This window comes from Anolis carolinensis, chromosome 5 (genome assembly GCF_035594765.1).
Source record: "Anolis carolinensis isolate JA03-04 chromosome 5, rAnoCar3.1.pri, whole genome shotgun sequence".
In the NCBI taxonomy this organism is placed as follows: domain Eukaryota; kingdom Metazoa; phylum Chordata; class Lepidosauria; order Squamata; family Dactyloidae; genus Anolis; species Anolis carolinensis.
This window is the reverse complement of record NC_085845.1, coordinates 7,133,833-7,151,539: the sequence shown is the minus strand read 5'-3', so window position 1 is coordinate 7,151,539 and position 17,707 is coordinate 7,133,833. Positions and strand designations below refer to the sequence as shown.

At 39.0% G+C, this 17,707-nt stretch overlaps 1 protein-coding gene across 6 annotated transcripts in view; it reads right to left on the bottom strand.

Annotated features, from left to right (window-relative positions):
• The window catches only part of slc4a11 (solute carrier family 4 member 11), a 300,006-nt gene that overhangs the window by 101,588 nt on the left and 180,711 nt on the right, over positions 1 to 17,707 (bottom strand). For 4 of the 6 annotated variants that reach the window (XM_062980865.1, XM_062980863.1, XM_062980861.1 and 1 more), the window contains exon 4: positions 6,591 to 6,637. In XM_062980865.1, coding sequence (XP_062836935.1) covers positions 6,591 to 6,637 — 47 coding nt within the window. The remainder of the gene's footprint in view (positions 1 to 6,590; positions 6,638 to 17,707) is intronic. The other 2 variants (XM_062980862.1, XM_062980866.1) reach the window with 1 other exon arrangement.

Here is a 17,707-nt window from a genome sequence, read left to right as displayed (position 1 = left end):
CGTGCAAAACAAGCAAACAAGCAGAAATGGCTCATTACGGCCCCTAAATTGACGACTGGCCTGTTTCTGAACACAATTCAAAATTCTAATTTTAACCTACACGAACCCTATATGGCTTAGAACCAGACTGAAGAATTTCCCTTTAAAAGTTATTTCCAAATCCCCCTTTAAATCACATTCTATTGTAATTTGTGTGTCATATATTTTAATATACTGTATATACTCGAGTATAAGCCTAGTTTTTCAGCCCTTTTTTAAAGACTGAAAAAGCCCCCCTCAGCTTATATTTGATTGAGGGTCCTGGTTGGCTTATATTTGGGTCAGCTTATACTCGAGAATATTTATTTATTTATTTATTTGCAGCATTTATATTCTGCCCTTCTCACCCCAAAGGGTGAGAATATATGGTACATGTATTATTTTTATTTTATTTTATTTTATTTTATATGGTACATGTATTATTTTTATTTTATTTTATTTTATTTTATTTTATATGGTAAATGTATTATTTTTATTTTATTTTATTTGTATTATTAAGGGTGAGAATATATGGTACATGTATTATTTTTCTCTATTATTATTGGTATTACAGTAGAGTCTCACTTATCAAACGTTCTTGATTATCCAACACATTTTTGTAGTCAATGTTTTCAATATATCATGATATTAAGCGAGACTCTACTGCAGGGGTCCCCAAACTAAGGCCCGGGGGCCGGATGCGGCCCTCCAAGGTCATTTACCTGGCCCCCGCCCTCAGTTTTATAATATAATATTTTATATCAGTTTTAATAATATAATATATTGTATTTACATATAATATTGATAATAATCTTATGTTATACAATATAATACTAATAGTAATACCATATAATAATATTAATTATATGTTTTATATTACATATTATATAATAGTATAGTGGTATAGTTCAATATAGTAATATATAATGCTAATATTGTGTTATGCTAATAATATAATATATTGTATGTACATACAGCTGCTCTGAGTTCCCTTCGGGGTGAGAAGGGTGGGATATAAATGTAGTAAATAAATGCAGTAAATAAATAAATAATTTTAGACTTAGGCTCGGCCAAAGTCTGACATGACTTGAAGACACACAACAACAACAACAACAACAACAACAACAACAACAACAACCCTAATTAACTTGACTATCTCATTGGCCAGTAGCAGGCCCACACTTTCCATTGAAATCCTAATAGGTTTATGTTGGTTAAAATTGTTTTCATTTTTAAATATTGTATTCTATTGTTGTTGTTGCACTACAAATAAGACATGTGCAGTTTGCATAGGAATTTGTTTGTATTTTTTTTCCAAATGATAATTCGGCCCCTCAACAGTCTGAAGGATTGTGGACTGGCCCTCTGCTTAAAAAGTTTGGGGACCCCTGCTCTACTGTATTACATTTATTATCTTTCTTTATTATTGTTGCTACTATTACATTTATTTTACTCTATTTTTTATTATTAATACATTTATTATTTCACTCTGATCTTATTATTATTATTATTTCATTTATTATTTTACTCTATTTATTATTACATGTATTATTTTCCTGTACTTATTATTATTATACTTACATGTATTATTTTACTCTATTGTTATTATTAAAAGGATACATAAGCACATTTACATTGAAGAAGATGAGAATAATGATTTGATCGGAGTTGGACAGTCTTACCTTAAATTTGTGCTTTATGTAAATATTCAAAAACATTTAACCTACTGATGCCTCCATTAATGTATTTTTATTGGTACAGTATTACATTTATTATTTTTCTCTATTATTGTTGCTACTATTACATTTATTTTACTCTATTTTTTATTATTAATACATTTATTATTTCACTCTGATCTTATTATTATTATTATTTCATTTATTATTTTACTCTATTTATTATTACATGTATTATTTTCCTGTACTTATTATTATTATACTTACATGTATTATTTTACTCTATTGTTATTATTAAAAGGATACATAAGCACATTTACATTGAAGAAGATGAGAATAATGATTTGATCGGAGTTGGACAGTCTTACCTTAAATTTGTGCTTTACGTAAATATTCAAAAACATTTAACCTACTGATGCCTCAATTAATGTATTTTTATTGGTACAGTATTACATTTATTATTTTTCTCTATTATTGTTGCTACTATTACATTTATTTTACTCTATTTTTTATTATTAATACATTTATTATTTCACTCGGATCTTATTATTATTATTATTGCATTTATTATTTTACTCTATTTATTATTACATGTATTATTTTCCTGTACTTATTATTATTATACTTACATGTATTATTTTACTCTATTATTATTATTAAAAGGATACATAAGCACATTTACATTGAAGAAGATGAGAATAATGATTTGATCAGAGTTGGACAGTCTTACCTTAAATTTGAGCTTTATGTAAATATTCAAAAACATTTAACCTACTGATGCCTCAATTAATGTCATTTTATTGGTATCTATTTTTATTTCTGAAATTTACCACCCTCGGCTTATACTGGAGTCAATGTTTTCCCAGTTTTTTTGTGGCAAAATTAGGTGCCTCGGCTTATATTCAGGTTGACTTATACTGGAGTATATACGGTATTTTTATTTCTGAAATTTACTATCCTTGGCTTATAGTGTAGTCAATGTTTCTCAGTTTTTTGTGGTAAAATTAGGTGCCTCGGCTTATATTCGGGTCGTCTTATACTTGAGTATATATGGTATTTACTTTTTAATACTTACTTTTAGGGTTGCATTTTAATTACGTTTTAATATGTCTTTGATTATGTTGTGTGTCGCCTCGAGCTAACAGGGAGGCAGGTAATAAATACAATTATTACTGGGTTGCTGTGAGTTTTCCGGGCCGTCTGGCCATGTTCCAGAAGCATTCTCTCCTGATGTTTCACCCACATCTGTGGCAGAACCTCAGAGGATGTGAGATCTGTTGGAAACTAGACAAGTGGGATATATATATATATATATATATATATATATATATATATATATATATGTGGAATAATGTCCAGGGTGGGAGAAAGAACTCTTTTCTGTTGGAGGCAAGGGTGAATGGTTGATCAGCATTGAATGGCCTTGCAGCTTCAAGGCCTGGCTGCTTCCTGCCTGGGGAAATCCTTTGTTTGGGAGGTGTTAGCTGGCCCTGATTGTTTCCTGTCTGGAATCCTCTGTATTTTGAGTGTTGTTCTTTATTTACTGTCTTGAGTATTTTTTTAATACTGGTAGCCAGATTTTTGTTCATTTTCATGGTTTCCTCCTTTCTATTGAAATTGTCCACCTGCTTGTGGATTTCAATGGCTTCTCTGTGTAGTCTGACATGATAGTTGTCGTGAGTGGTCAAGCATTTCTATGTTCTCAGATAATATACTGCGTCCAGGTTGGTTCATGAAGTGCTCTGCTATGGCTGGCCTCTCTGGATGAATTAGTCTGCAGTGCCTTTCATGTTCCTTGATTCAAAGCCATACAGCCCAGAAAACTCACTGCAACCCAGTGCTTCCAGCCATGAAAGCCTTTGACAACACATACAATTATTATTATTATTAATATCATTATTATTTTCAGCCAAAGCGGGGCAGGAAACGACATAATGAGACCTTTTACAGGCTGGAAGCCACTTTGTTACAGAACTCAGAATGCATTAGCTGTAATTTGGTTTGATGTACCATTATAATGTTTGGTGTATTAAAGGTTCTCTGCGAAGAGAAGCATGACAACCTCTGCTTTTAATTGTCTAGGAAAGCACTACAGAAGGTAAATGTAAATGTCTTCCCCTGTCATGAAGTCTAGTTGTGTCCAGCTCTATGGGTAGGTGCTCATCTCCAATTCTAAACTGAAGAGCCGGCGTTGTCCATACACACCTCCAAAGTCATGTGGCCGGCATGACTGCATGGACCGCCGTTTCCTTCCTACCGGAGCGGTACCTATTGATCTACTCATATGGGCATGTTTTCAAACTGCTAGGTTGGCAGGAGCTGGGACTAACAGCGGGCGCTCATTCCGCTCTTGGGATTTGTACCACCAAACTTTCGGTCAGCAAGTTCGGCAGCTCAGCGGCATGACTGCATGGAGTGCTGTTACCTTCCCACCAGAGCAGTACCTATTGATCTACTCACATTGGCATGTTTTCAAACTGCTAGGTTGTCAAGCTGGGGCTAACAGTGGGAGCTCTGCCTGATCCCCGGATTTGTACCACCGAACTTTCGGTCAGCAAGTTCAGCAGCTCAACGGTTTAATTTGCTGCACCACCGGGGGCTTGACATACCAAATGGAAAATGATAACCCAACATTATTTGAAGGGTCACAATTTCACCTATCCTTGGGAGTTGCAGTTTGGCAAGATAAATGGATTTCCAAGCAATGCAGGTGCCTCTCCAAACCACACATCCCAGGACTCCATAGCACTGAGCCATGGAAGCGACAGTGGTGTCAAAACTGCATTAACTCCATAGTTTAGATGCACCCTCAAAACATAAAAAAGGTGATTTTATTAAAATGTCAAAGTCAGAAAACGTTCCAGAGTCAGGCAAACTCTGACTCTGATCTTGGTTGGCAATGTCCAGGATCGAACTCTCAGCCAAGTTACAAATCCCAGCCATGAATTCATTGATCTTTTAGGAGCATGAGGATTCAATGGGACTTTATATTTGCCTTGTCAACTAAATTGTACGGCCGACTCCACCTCGGGTGCAAGACCTGGGTCCGGATCAAGGCACACTTCCTCCCCACCCAATGGATGGATCTACGCATATTTCTGGATTCGGCACATTCCTTGCGCGTAGTTGCCACAACTGATTGGGAAAGGAAAAGAGCCAGGATACATAAAGACTTGACAATATTCATCAAAGGCATTGTGACTTTCCGAAACAGGAAATTTAACTTTCCTTTATGATCATTATATGGAAATTGTCGCACATTAGAAGGGGGCAAAATGTGGGTATAGCTAGATATCATTAAATGCATCATCTAACCTAATTTAGATAATACTTTATCTCAACCTGCCAGGATGTGACTCCAAGGGTCTGACCAAATGGGAATTATGGGAATTATGTTTATAGGACTTAGATATTAGCAATGCAGGACAGACAATGGCGGTTAATATTAGTGGAAAAATAAGCCCGCTCTGGGTTTTAGTCTGAACTTCATAGGAGTTATCCAAGATTGGGAACCTAGAAATGTACAAAGCTCGGCATTGTCTTGTTTAACCTAAAATCTGCACTACAGAACGAATGCAGTTTGATATCACTATATGCCATGGCGCAAAGATATGTAATAGGAGGAATTGTCATTTTAAAAGGGCTTTGGTCTTTTCTGCCAAACTAGTTGTCAAACTATACATCCCAAGATTGCACAGCACTGAGTCATGGTAGTTAAAGTGGTACCAATCTCTCCCACTGTTAGCCCTAGCTTATTAATTAATTAATTAATTAATTTACAGCATTTATATTCCGCCCTTCTCACCCCGAAGGGGACTCAGGGCGGATCACATTACACATATAGGCAAACATTCAATGCCTTTTAACATAGGACAAAGACAAACAACATAGCTCCGAGCGGGCCTCGAACTCATGACCTCCTGGTCAGAGTGATTCATTGCAGTTAATTGCAGCTGGTTTGCTCTCCCGTCTGCGCCACAGCCCTGGCCACAGCCCCGGGCACAGCCACAGCTTCTGCCAGCCTCGCAGTTCAAAAACACGCAAATGTGAGTAGATCAATAGGTACGGCTCTGGCGGGAAGGTCACTGTACTCCATGCAGTCATGCCAGTGGCCACATGACCTAGGAGGTGTCTACGGACAATGCCGGCTCTTCGGCTTAGAAATGGAGATGAGCACCAACCCGCAGTCAGGCACAACTAGACTTTACCTTTATCTTTACCTAACCTGCATTAATTAATTAATTAATTAAGTCACACTTGATTGGAGCATTTTGCATTTGAACTTTCAAATTGCCATTGATTTCTGAAGGTTTTTTTTAAGGCAAGGAAGACTCGGAAGTTGTTTTTGCCCAATTCCTCCCTCTAAAATAGGGTCTAGAGCACCTGGTATTTGATGGTGGTCTCCCATCCAAGTACTAACCAGGACTGACCCTGCTTAGCTTCAGAGATAAATCAGGATTCATTACCCTTACTGTATTGGAGCATCATTCAGCTTTAAAGCCCCAAATTCTCACCCTCCACAATGTGCTGGTTATTATCACCTTCGGTTACAAAAAGGAAAAGAATGACTTCTCTTCGTGCAAAGGATTTTCATTCTAGGTGAAAATGATCGACTGCCTTGCCAGGAAGCGATGACAAGATCAGTTATTTCTCTGACAATTGCAGCTATGAACAAAGAACTTCGGAAACTCAGGTTTCAAAACAGAAAGACAGGAAGAGAGCCAGGTCTAACCTAGATTGAACAGAAGGCAAGCTTTCTACACCTTGGCGCTCTTCAAATGCAGCTGCTAAATGGGGAAAAATTAGGCCATGCAAACACCTGGAAAAAGTATTCATGCTGCAAGAGTAATAAAGGCAACTTCATTAAAAAATGAAACAAAACATCATTACACTTACTTTTCTCGATGTGTGTAATAAAACGCAGCCAGTGCTTTCGCTTTCTGCTAGAAAAAATGAGAAAGAAGTTACCATTGTGGGTACAGTAAACAACAGTTTTGTGAGTATTTTCAAGTTTGGAATAGTTCTGCTGCAGGTTGCACAGAGAGCACTGCAAATAAAATTTCAGCAGTCTCACCTCAAAGGTTGATAATAATGGGCCAAATCAGAACATACAGTATATACTCGAAGATAAGCCGAGTTTTTCAGCCCTTATTTATGAGCTGAAAAAGCCTCCCCACTTATAATCGGGCCAAGACCGGCAATGGAGCCTGCAGGCTATTGCTTGCAATATGTGATCTATTTCTCTCTTCTCCTCCCTTATCAGTGTGTTTTCTTTTGCAAAGCCTCCCTCGCTCTTAATCAAGGGAATATTTTGAAAAGAGAGACACCCTTGCAAAGTCAGGAAGAAGAAATATATATATTCATTAATCTTATGAAAGCATTTTCCCCTGAAATATTTGTTAAACTCTCCTACAGATATATAGGCATTAACTCTTTGCAAGCTTTTGCAATCTCTATGTACCTTTATATGTGTATCTGTCTATATACATTAATTTTATATATGATCAATCAATAAAGTTTATTGCACTAGCCATAGGCCATGACATCAATAACATACAACCTTTATAAACACATTCCAATGTAAAGCAAAACCCGTTCAAGATTTAAAAACTAGTACTTTAAAATTTTGCTGGCAGAAACCTAGCAATAACAGCGTCTAGTCTGTGACCTCCTTAACCATCTCCCTTTCCCTATCTGGTCTCCGGCGAGGTTTTTGCTACTCTGTCTCTGATCTTTTGGGCAGCGATTGCAAATGTGGCTACTTTTAGTGTTATATTTTTATCATAATCTGCTAGTAAGGCACCAATCACGGCAGGTTCTTGCCATGCTGCCCTTTCTTCAAGGAGAGTTCCCAGGAGATTTTTTCTGGGGTCATTATACAAAGGGCAGTGCAATAGATAGTGAGTTAGATCTTCTTTTTCCCCGGCGCCACAAATGCAAAGCCTTTGGGCATGAGGGATCCCTCTGTATCTCCCTTCTAGCCAGTTTGAGGGCATTGTTTGGAAACGCAGGGCTGTAAAGGCTTTCCTCAACTCAGCTGACGTTAGGTCTTGAAGATATTGTTGGCAGTATTGGTCACTCTTTAGTCTGGGATACCATATAGAAAAACTTTGCTTTTTACTAATCTCTAAATTGTCGGCTGCATCCTTCTCAAAGATATTGTCCCTAATCGCCTTCTTGTCTAGCTGCATTAGAGTTGTTATTGACCCATCAAAATATTGATGGAGCAAGGCTAGCCAGGATTGCACCCAACCTCCCCGTTTAAACTGTTCCCTCAAGCATTGCTTTGCTATGCTCTCCTCCTCCATTCCTAGCAATCTCTTCCCATACGAGATGTTAAGCTTGTGCATTCTGGCCTTGAGTGAGGGAAGATCTAATTCCAGTCTTAACAAGGCGGCTGGGGTCCCCGAGGGAAGGGCTAAAAGAGCTCTTGCAAACTTGTTCTGGATGCATTCAACCTGTTCTGTGTTACCTTGCCCCCAAATTTCCGCTCCATATAACAGTTGGGGTAAAATTTTAGCGGCAAAAATCTTTACTGTGGGACAAACCAGTGAACCTCCCTTTGTTTTTCCAAAGGCTAGGATTGCTTTTGCTGACCTCCAGGCAGATAATTTGGCTGCCTCTATATGGTTCTTCCATTTACCGTTGTATGCGAAGTGTAAGCCCAGATATTTAAAACTATCACACTGCTCTATTGAGTGACCATCCAATTTCCAGGTGTGACTTTGCTTCCTTTTGGAAAATACCATCACTTTGGTTTTTGAGTGATTGATTGTCAGCTTCTCTTGTTTACAAATCCTACTTAGTGACCTCAAAAGTCTCCTGAGACCTATTTACGTAGATGAGAGTAGCACCATATCATCCGCATATAATAGGATTTGGATTCTCCTGTTACCTACTGCTGGGGGAAAATGTTCAGGAGAGCTCAACTCGGTCACTAAGTTATTCACGTAGAAGATAAACAAAAAAGGTGCAAGCAAGCAGCCTTGCCTCACTCCTCTTTTGGTTTCAATGTTGTTCGATAGCTTGCCTGATAGCCCTAACCTCACTCTTAGATCAGTTCCCGAGTATAGCTGGTGCAATAATAACAGCAGTCGTCTGTCCACATTCGTTTTTGCCAACTTTGCCCACAGACGTTGTCTATCAATTAAATCAAAAGCTGAGGTGAAATCCACAAATGCTGTGTAAAGGCAACCCTTTGGTTTCCTCAGACTATTTTGGATTAAGTGCGACAGCACAAAGCATTGATCAATTGTGCTTCTGCCTTGACGGAATCCAGCCTGTTCTTCCGCAATAATATTATTTTCCTCCGCCCAACTCTGTAATTTGTTTAACAGAAACCTACCATAGATTTTTGATACTACATCCAACAGACTAATTGGTCTATAATTGTGGGGGTCCGTCCTATTACCTTTTTTATATAGTGGAACAATTATACTGGTTTTCCACCCACTCGGAATGATTCCTGTCTGGTTGATATGTGTGAACAGTTTGGCCAAGATGGGGGCCCACCAGGAGATGTTACATTTGAACAGTTCTGGGGGGAGCATGTCCTCTCCTGGAGCTTTTCCAGCTTTTAATTTTTGAAGTAGGCCTTCCATTTCCTCAGAAGAAACTGGTGGCCAAGCAGGAGCGTCAATAGGTTCGGATACCTCTCCCGCTGCCTCCGGGTCGTCAAATACCTCTCCAAAATAGGCTTCCCATGTAGGAGCTGAAATTTGGGAATCTAAGTGGGGTTGCACGGACCTTAGCCCAGAATGTACCATGTTCCAGGATTTGCCCTCATCCTTTTGCCTAATTGCCAGGTCCAGTTTGCACCAATTTTGCCTGTTGAATTCGAATTTCTTCTTTTTTAGTAGGGATTTATACTGTGAACGGATTACACTCAGACTTTTATAGGATTGTTCGGTCCCATTTTTATTGGCTGCTCTAATGGCCCGGACAAGGGTCTTTTTTTGGCTCCTGCATTCTGCATCGAACCAACTTCCTTTGCTGTGCTTGATGTCTTTAGCTGGATCTGAGTGAATCAGATGGGGTTTGAGGGAGGTAATAATTTGTTGATAACCTTCTATTGGGTCGATAGTGCTTTTGAGTATCTTGTCTCTGCAAGTTTCGAGAGTCGGTCCGGTAAGTAGGTCTAACATCTTTTCGCACATGGGCCCTGACCATTTGAGTCGTCTGGGACCCGTGGAGACCAGGTCCAGCGGATAATTATTTGACGCACTGTCCTGCTCTACTTCTGTTTTTATAATTAATTTAATTGGGTGATGGTCACTTTCTGGGCGCATGTCCACTTTAAAGGTTTTAACTGCTGGTAACAACCCAGTTGAGATTATAAAGTAATCTAGAACACTTCCCCGTCTTGCTGAGTGGTAAGTGTATAGTCCAGATGACTCCTCTAAATAGCTACCATTCATAATTAATAAAAAATGCTTATAGGCTAGTAAGAATAATTCCAGCCCATTCTTATTAATTTTCACGTCTCTTGAGTTTCTGCCAAGCGAGAACTGGTTCTCTAGATAAAGCCCAAAATGCTGCGCTAGATCCTCATTTGATTTTCCCATCCTCGCGTTAAAATCCCCTCCTAAGACTATGTTCGTGTTTTCCAAGTCCGCGGTAATGTCCCCTAAGGCTGCGTCTAGTAGCCTCCATACCTCTTTGGTCGAAGACGATGAGTTTACTGGGGGCACGTATACATTAATACACAGCAGAACCTGGTTATCCCTGAATTTTATCTCTACTGCTAAAACATTATTGTTCGTGTGGTTAATCATAGTTTGACATTCAGCTTCTATCTTGACTGAAACAAAAACTGCTAAAACTGCTATATATGAATTTCCCCTCATATATTTGCAGGTCTTTGCAAATCCTTTATACATATAGATCTATTTACCTGTGTATCTGTAGCCATACATATACATTATTTTATATATGAATTTCCCCTCATATGTTTGCAGGTCTTTGCAAATCCTTTATACATATAGATCTATTTACCTGTGTATCTGTAGCCATACATATACATTATTTTATATATGAATTTCCCCTCATATGTTTGCAGGTCTTTGCAAATCCTTTATACATATAGATCCATGTACCTGTGTATCTGTAGCTATACATATACATTATTTTATATATGAATTTCCCCTCATATGTTTGCAGGTCTTTGCAAATCCTTTATACATATAGATCTATGTACCTGTGTATCTGTAGCCATACATATACATTATTTTATATATGAATTTCCCCTCATATGTTTGCAGGTCTTTGCAAATCCTTTATACATATAGATCCATGTACCTGTGTATCTGTAGCCATACATATACATTATTTTTATATATGAATTTACCCTCTAATGTTTGCAAGTCTCTGCAAATATCTATATAAAGAGAGATGTCTGGATAGATATGAATATATTCTTACCTACCTATATATAGGGCTTGCAAATATTACAGGGGGGAAATGAACACACAAATATATATAGACATGTCTAGATAGATATGAATGAATATATATATATGAATATATATATATATATATATATATATATATATATATATAGGGTTTGCAAATATTGTAGGGGAAATGCACACACACACAGAGGGATTTGCAAACGTTTCAGGGGGAAATGCATATGTGAAATTAGTATCTATAATTATAGATCTATATCTAGCTCTGCATTGTTTATATAAACATTAAATGTTTGCCTGTTACTATGTTGGAAGCCGGACTGAGTCCCCATGGGGAGATAGGGTGGGATCCAAATGAAGTTTATTATTATTATTATTATTATTATTATTATTATTATTATTATTATTATTATTATTAGGTTACTGTTGATACCATATTGTTTTTGTTGCCCCTACTTTTCCACTTATAGGCCTAGTTTATTGCTTTTCTTTAAAATACGGTAAATATTCAAAAACATTTAACCTACTGATGCCTCAATTAATGAAATTTTATTGGTATCTATTTTTATTTTTAAATTTACCTGTAACTGCTGCATTTCCCACCCTCGGCTTATACTCGAGTCAATAAGTTATCCCAGTTTTTGGTGATAAAATTAGGTGCCTCGGCTTATATTCGGGTCGGCTTATACTCGAGTATATATGGTATGTATAAACACTTCCAACTCTATACTTGTAAAATATTATTTTTCCCTCTGATAGCAAAAGCATGATCCTTGGAGTTTCTTCCAACTCCATGATTCCATGATTCAAAAAGAAGCTGGACTGCTATCTTTTGGGGACGATTTAGCTGGAGGCCCTGTATTCAACATAAACCTGATCAAGAAAAAAGGAACAAAAATCATGCAGTTGCATTCTGCAGGGAAAGAGAAATACAGTAGAGTCTCACTTATCCAACGTTCTGGATCATCCAATGCATTTTTATAGTCAATGTTTTCAATACACCATGAGATTTTAGTGCTAAATTCGTAAATACAGTAATTACTACATAGCATTACTGCGTATTGAACTACTTTTTCTGTCAAATTTGCTGTATAACATGTTTGGGTGCTTAATTTGTAATATCATAACCTATTTTGATGTTTAATAGGCTTTTTCTTAATCTCTCCTTATTATCCAACATATTCGCTTATCCAACGTTCTGCCGGCCCGTTTACGTTGGATAAGTGAGACTCTACTGTATACCTGAATTGTCCAGACATCAGGGAGCAAAAAAAAGTCCCAGGAAATGGTTGCATGAATTACAAAAACAAGTGTCTTTCCATTGCAATGGATAGTTGGATCATTTATGAACATTTATTACCTTTGTTATGACAGTGTCTGCATTCAGTCTCAGTTGTGCACAAACAGATGGAACAAGATGACATTACGGCACAAGAAAATGACTGTGACAACACATCATAATGACTTGTCCTGGCAATACGTGTCTCATTCATTCCTCATTCTGCTCTCTTTCTCTATAATTGCATGCTGCTGGGTGGCATGGGCCGATTGCTGCTGATACGGTCTCCTACATCAGGCAGCGTTTTGTTTTGGAGCTAAAAACAATGTGCGAAACAGCTCCTGGGCAGAAGCAGAGATGGGATGTTGACACTAAAGGAGGATTATTCAAAGATAAGGGCAGGGGGAGGCAAGGGTCATTAGTTCTGAATGTCCTTTACAATGGAGATCCTATGAGAAGACATCGTGGTAGCCTTTGTTTGTTGTTGATTTAGCACATCAGCCCTTGTATTACTGTGCTTTCCACTCTGGCTCACTTCAGAACTGGAATTATTCTTCCATAATTTTCCCTTCCAAGAGCCGTTATTCTAGCCAAACAAGTTAATAATTTGGGGATTGTTAGAGGACAGGGCTGCTAGGACACCTATTCCTACGAAACCTCAGAGAGATGTCTTTGATTAAGAAGGTTTCCTGGAGATGCCCATAGAAGTTCCCATCTTCTTTAGAAGTTCTCATCTTTCCTGGAGATGCCCATAGAAATTTCCATCTTCTTGTAGAGGTAACCATAGAAGTTTCCATCTTCTCTAGAAGTTCTCATCTTCTCCTGGAGATGCCCATAGAACTTTCCATCTTCTTTAGAAGTTCCCATCTTTCTTGGAGATGCCCAAAGAAGTTCCCATCTTCTCCTGGAAATGTCCATAAAAGTTTCTATCTTCTCTAGAAATTCCCATCTTCTTCAGAAGTTCCCGTCTTCTCCTGGAGATGCCCATAGAACTTTCCATCTTCTTTAAAAGTTCCCATCTTTCTTGGAGATGCCCAAAGAAGTTCCCATCTTCTCTAGAAATTCCCATCTTCTCCTCCAAATGCCCATAGAAGTTTCCATTTTCTTTATACAAGTTGCCATCTTTTCCTGGAAATGCTCATGGGAGTTCCCATCTTCTTTAGAAGTTCCCATCTTCTCCTGGATATGCCAAAATAAGTTCCCATCTTCTCCTGGAAATGCCCATGGAGTTTCCATCTTCTCTAGAAGTTCCCATCTTCTCCTGGATATGCCAAAATAAGTTCCCATCTTCTCCTGGAAATGCTCATGGGAGTTCCCATCTTCTTTAGAAGTTCCCATCTTCTCCTGGATATGCCAAAATAAGTTCCCATCTTCTCCTGGAAATGATCATGGGAGTTCCCATCTTTTCTAGAAGTTCCCATCTTCTCCTGGAGATGCCAAAGGAAGTTTCCATCTTCTCCTGGAAATGCCCATGGAGTTTCCATCTTCTCCTGGAGATGCCAAAGGAAGTTTCCATCTTCCGAGGAGACCTTTTCCATAACCTGTTGAAGTCATCTTCTTTGTTGTACCTTCAGGTTGTTTCTGACTTAAGGATTTCTAGTACTGAGAATGTGCAACTCATCCAATAGGTTTCTATAGCTGAATGGGGATTTGAACCCTGGTTTCCAGAGTGTACATCCAACACTCAATCCACTATAAATTTAGTGAACCATGACACCAATTCTCCACCTAAATCTATCCTCCAGCCCTTCCTAACTGCAAAAGCAAAATGATAAATAAACATGGGTATTTGTTTAAAACATTCCTTCCCCTTTTCTGCGCTTTTCAGATTACCTCCCTGGCGCTCCATATGGAGTTTTTCTTTACTGTGATGTTGATGCCAGGAATTAATTCATTTCAGGGCACCGCAGATGAAGGGAGATGCTGACAAGCTGGAAAGCGTCCAGAGGAGGGCAACTAAAATGATTAAGGGTCTGGAGAACAAGCCCTATGAGGAGAGGCTTAAAGAGCTGGGCATGTTTAGCCTGCAGAAGAGAAGGCTGAGAGGAGACATGATAGCCATGTACAAATATGTGAGGGGAAGTCATAGGGAGGAGGGAGCAAGCTTATTTTCTGCTGCCCTGCAGACTAGGACACGGAACAATGGCTTCAAACTACAGGAAAGGAGATTCCACCTGAACATCAGGAAGAACTTCCTCACTGTGAGGGCTGTTCGGCAGTGGAACTCTCTCCCCCGGGCCGTGGTGGAGGCTCCTTCTTTGGAGGCTTTTAAGCAGAGGCTGGATGGCCATCTGTCGGGGGTGCTTTGAATGCGATTTCCTGCTTCTTAGCGGGGGGTTGGACTAGATGGCCTTTGAGGTCTCTTCCAACTCTACTGTTCTATGATTCTATGATTCTAGGTACGAGCAACGTGAGACACTGGGGAAGGCCGGCTTGGAAATCCATGTGCGAAGAATATGCAATTTTGAGCCCCAGGAAGAGAGAGGCAGAGAGGGACACAACCCTAAAATCTCCGCTGAATTCAAAAAGCTCTCGGGGATGTCTGGAAGTCTATGTTCTGTCCTTTGTTGAAGGAGGTGTGGAAATTTAATAACATTCGAGTCTCCCGCTGGAGTCCCTTGTTGTGCTCTTCTGCACTCCGTTCCTCCCGCCAGGACTGTTCCCTTCACCAATTCTCTAAAGCCACGAACCCAATTTTTTCATTAACACAACCAGCTGCAGTCCTGAACACATCACCTGGATCACAGTTACAGAACTTGTCTCTGAGAAGCAGGACAAAAAGATAGAAATGCCTACATCCCAGAAAACATCCTTTTATCTGCAGTACAGTCAGCTCTCCGCACTTGCAAGTTTGTTCTTTATGGATTTGATGATTACGGATTTCATTAAAATGCACTCATTAGGAATAAATAGGTCCTCTCGTGTAAATCAATGAGAGTTGTACTGGAAGACTACTACTACCTAATTATTATTATTATTTTATTATGACACAGCAAACAAGATAGATATGCTGGATTTCGTATCACAAAATCACAAGTCGAACACTTCCCAAGTGTCTAGGACTGTGTGATGTATTTTCAGATGATGTGTGCAGGTCCCAGTAAAGTAGCCTTTTGCAGTTGGTAGATCATAATATTGTCAATGTCTGTTGTTTCCAAATGCCGGCTGAGATCTTTTGGCATGGCACCCAATGTACCGATCACCACCAGGACCACCTGCACTGGTTTCTGCCAGAGTCTTTGAAGTTCAATCTTGAGGTGCTGATAGCGGCTGAGTTTTTCCTGTTGTTTTTCGTCAATGTGACTGTCACCTGGGATGGCAACATCAATGATCCAAACCTTTTTCTTTTCCACAACTGTGATGTCTGGTGTGTTGTGTTCCAGAACTTGGTCAGTCTGGATTCGGAAGTCCCACAGTATCTTTGCGTGCTCATTCTCCAATACTTTTGCAGGTTTGTGATCCCACCAGTTCTTTGCTGCTGGGAGGTGGTACTTGAGGCATAAGTTCCAATGGATCATTTGGGCCACATAGTTGTGCCTCTGTTTGTAGTCTGTCTGTGCGATTTTCTTACAGCTGCTCAAGATATGATCAATGGTTTTGTCGGTTTCCTTGCACAGTCTGCATTTTGGGTCATCAGCTGATTTTTCGATCTTGGCCTGAATTGCCTTTGTTCTGATGGCTTGCTCCTGGGATGCAAGGATCAGGCCTTATTACTATTATTATTATTATTATTATTATTATTATTATTATTATTATTATTATTATTATATTATGACACAGCAAACAAGATAGACATGCTGGATTTCATATCACAAAACCACAAGTTGAACACTTCCCAAGTGTCTAGGACTGTGTGATGTATTTTCGGATGATGTGTGCAGATCCCAGTAGGGTGGCCTTTTGCAGTTGACAGATCGTGATTTTGTCAATGTCTATTGTTTCCAAATGCCGGCTGAGATCTTTTGGCACGGCACCCAGTGTGCCCATCACCACCTGGACCACCTGCACTGGTTTCTGCCAGATTCTTTGAAGTTCAATCTTGAGGTCCTGATAGCGGCTGAGTTTTTCCTGTTGTTTTTCGTCAATGCGACTGTCACCTGGGATGGCGACATCAATGATCCAAACCTTTTTCTTTTCCACAACTGTGATGTCTGGTGTGTTGTGCTATTATTATTATTATGGTAGGAGCCCCCAGTTGGCGCAGTGGGTTATACCCTTGTGCCAGCAGGACTGATGACTTGAAGGTTAAGTTGCTGACCTGAAGGTTGCTGGTTCGAATCCAACCCGGGGAGAGAGCAGATGAGCTCCTTCTGTCAGCTCCAGATCCATGCAGGGACATGAGAGAAGCCTCCCACAAGGATGGGAAAAACGTTTTAAAAATCCAGGTGTTCCCTGGGCAATATCCTTGCAGACAGCCAATTCTCTCACACCAGAAGCGACTTGCAGTTTCTCAAGTTGCTTCTGACACAAAAAACCCCCAGTATAAACAAGGTTTTGAAATATTTCCTTTATACTTCTTATGTACTGCACTTTATTCTTGTATAGTTTCCTCTATAGCTGTTCCATGGGATTCATTACAAACACCATTGTGGACAGATTTTCTTTTTTAAAATTAGAACCATATCCATTTTAGTGGCCATGATTGCAACTCAATCAACAAATGGTGCAAATTACAAACATTAAAACAGTACCTACACCTGAACAGGACCAGTCTTTTCATGCAACACACCACCACTTTTCACGCAACACGCCTAGGGACTACAGGTGATATATGATTGTGTTTCGACACACAGTTTGGAAAGCTCTGGATTAATGGATCGATTTCTGGGCTGGAAACCTGGGGAGAATCTTGCACAGAATGAAGATCACGGCACAGAAATGGCACAGGATGAAGATCTGGTCCAAACCGCATCTAACTAATATGTTTCATACATATGTCTATTTTTGACGTTTTTATAGTTTTAATTGTTTAATCTACAGTTGTATGTTTTTATTTAAATACGTGATATATTTTTTATATATGTAAGGCATTTAATTTTGCCATTTATTATGTTGTAAACCGCTTTGAGTTCCCCCCAGGGGTGAGAAAAGCGGTATAGAAATGCAGATAATAATAATAATAATAATAATAATAATAATAATAATAATAATAATAATGGTGGTCCCGGTGGTGATGGGCACACTAGGTGCCGTGCCAAAAGATCTCAGCCGGCATTTGGAAACAATAGACATTGACAAAATTACGATCTGCCAACTGCAAAAGGCCACCCTACTGGGATCTGCACGCATCATCCGAAAATACATCACACAGTCCTAGACACTTGGGA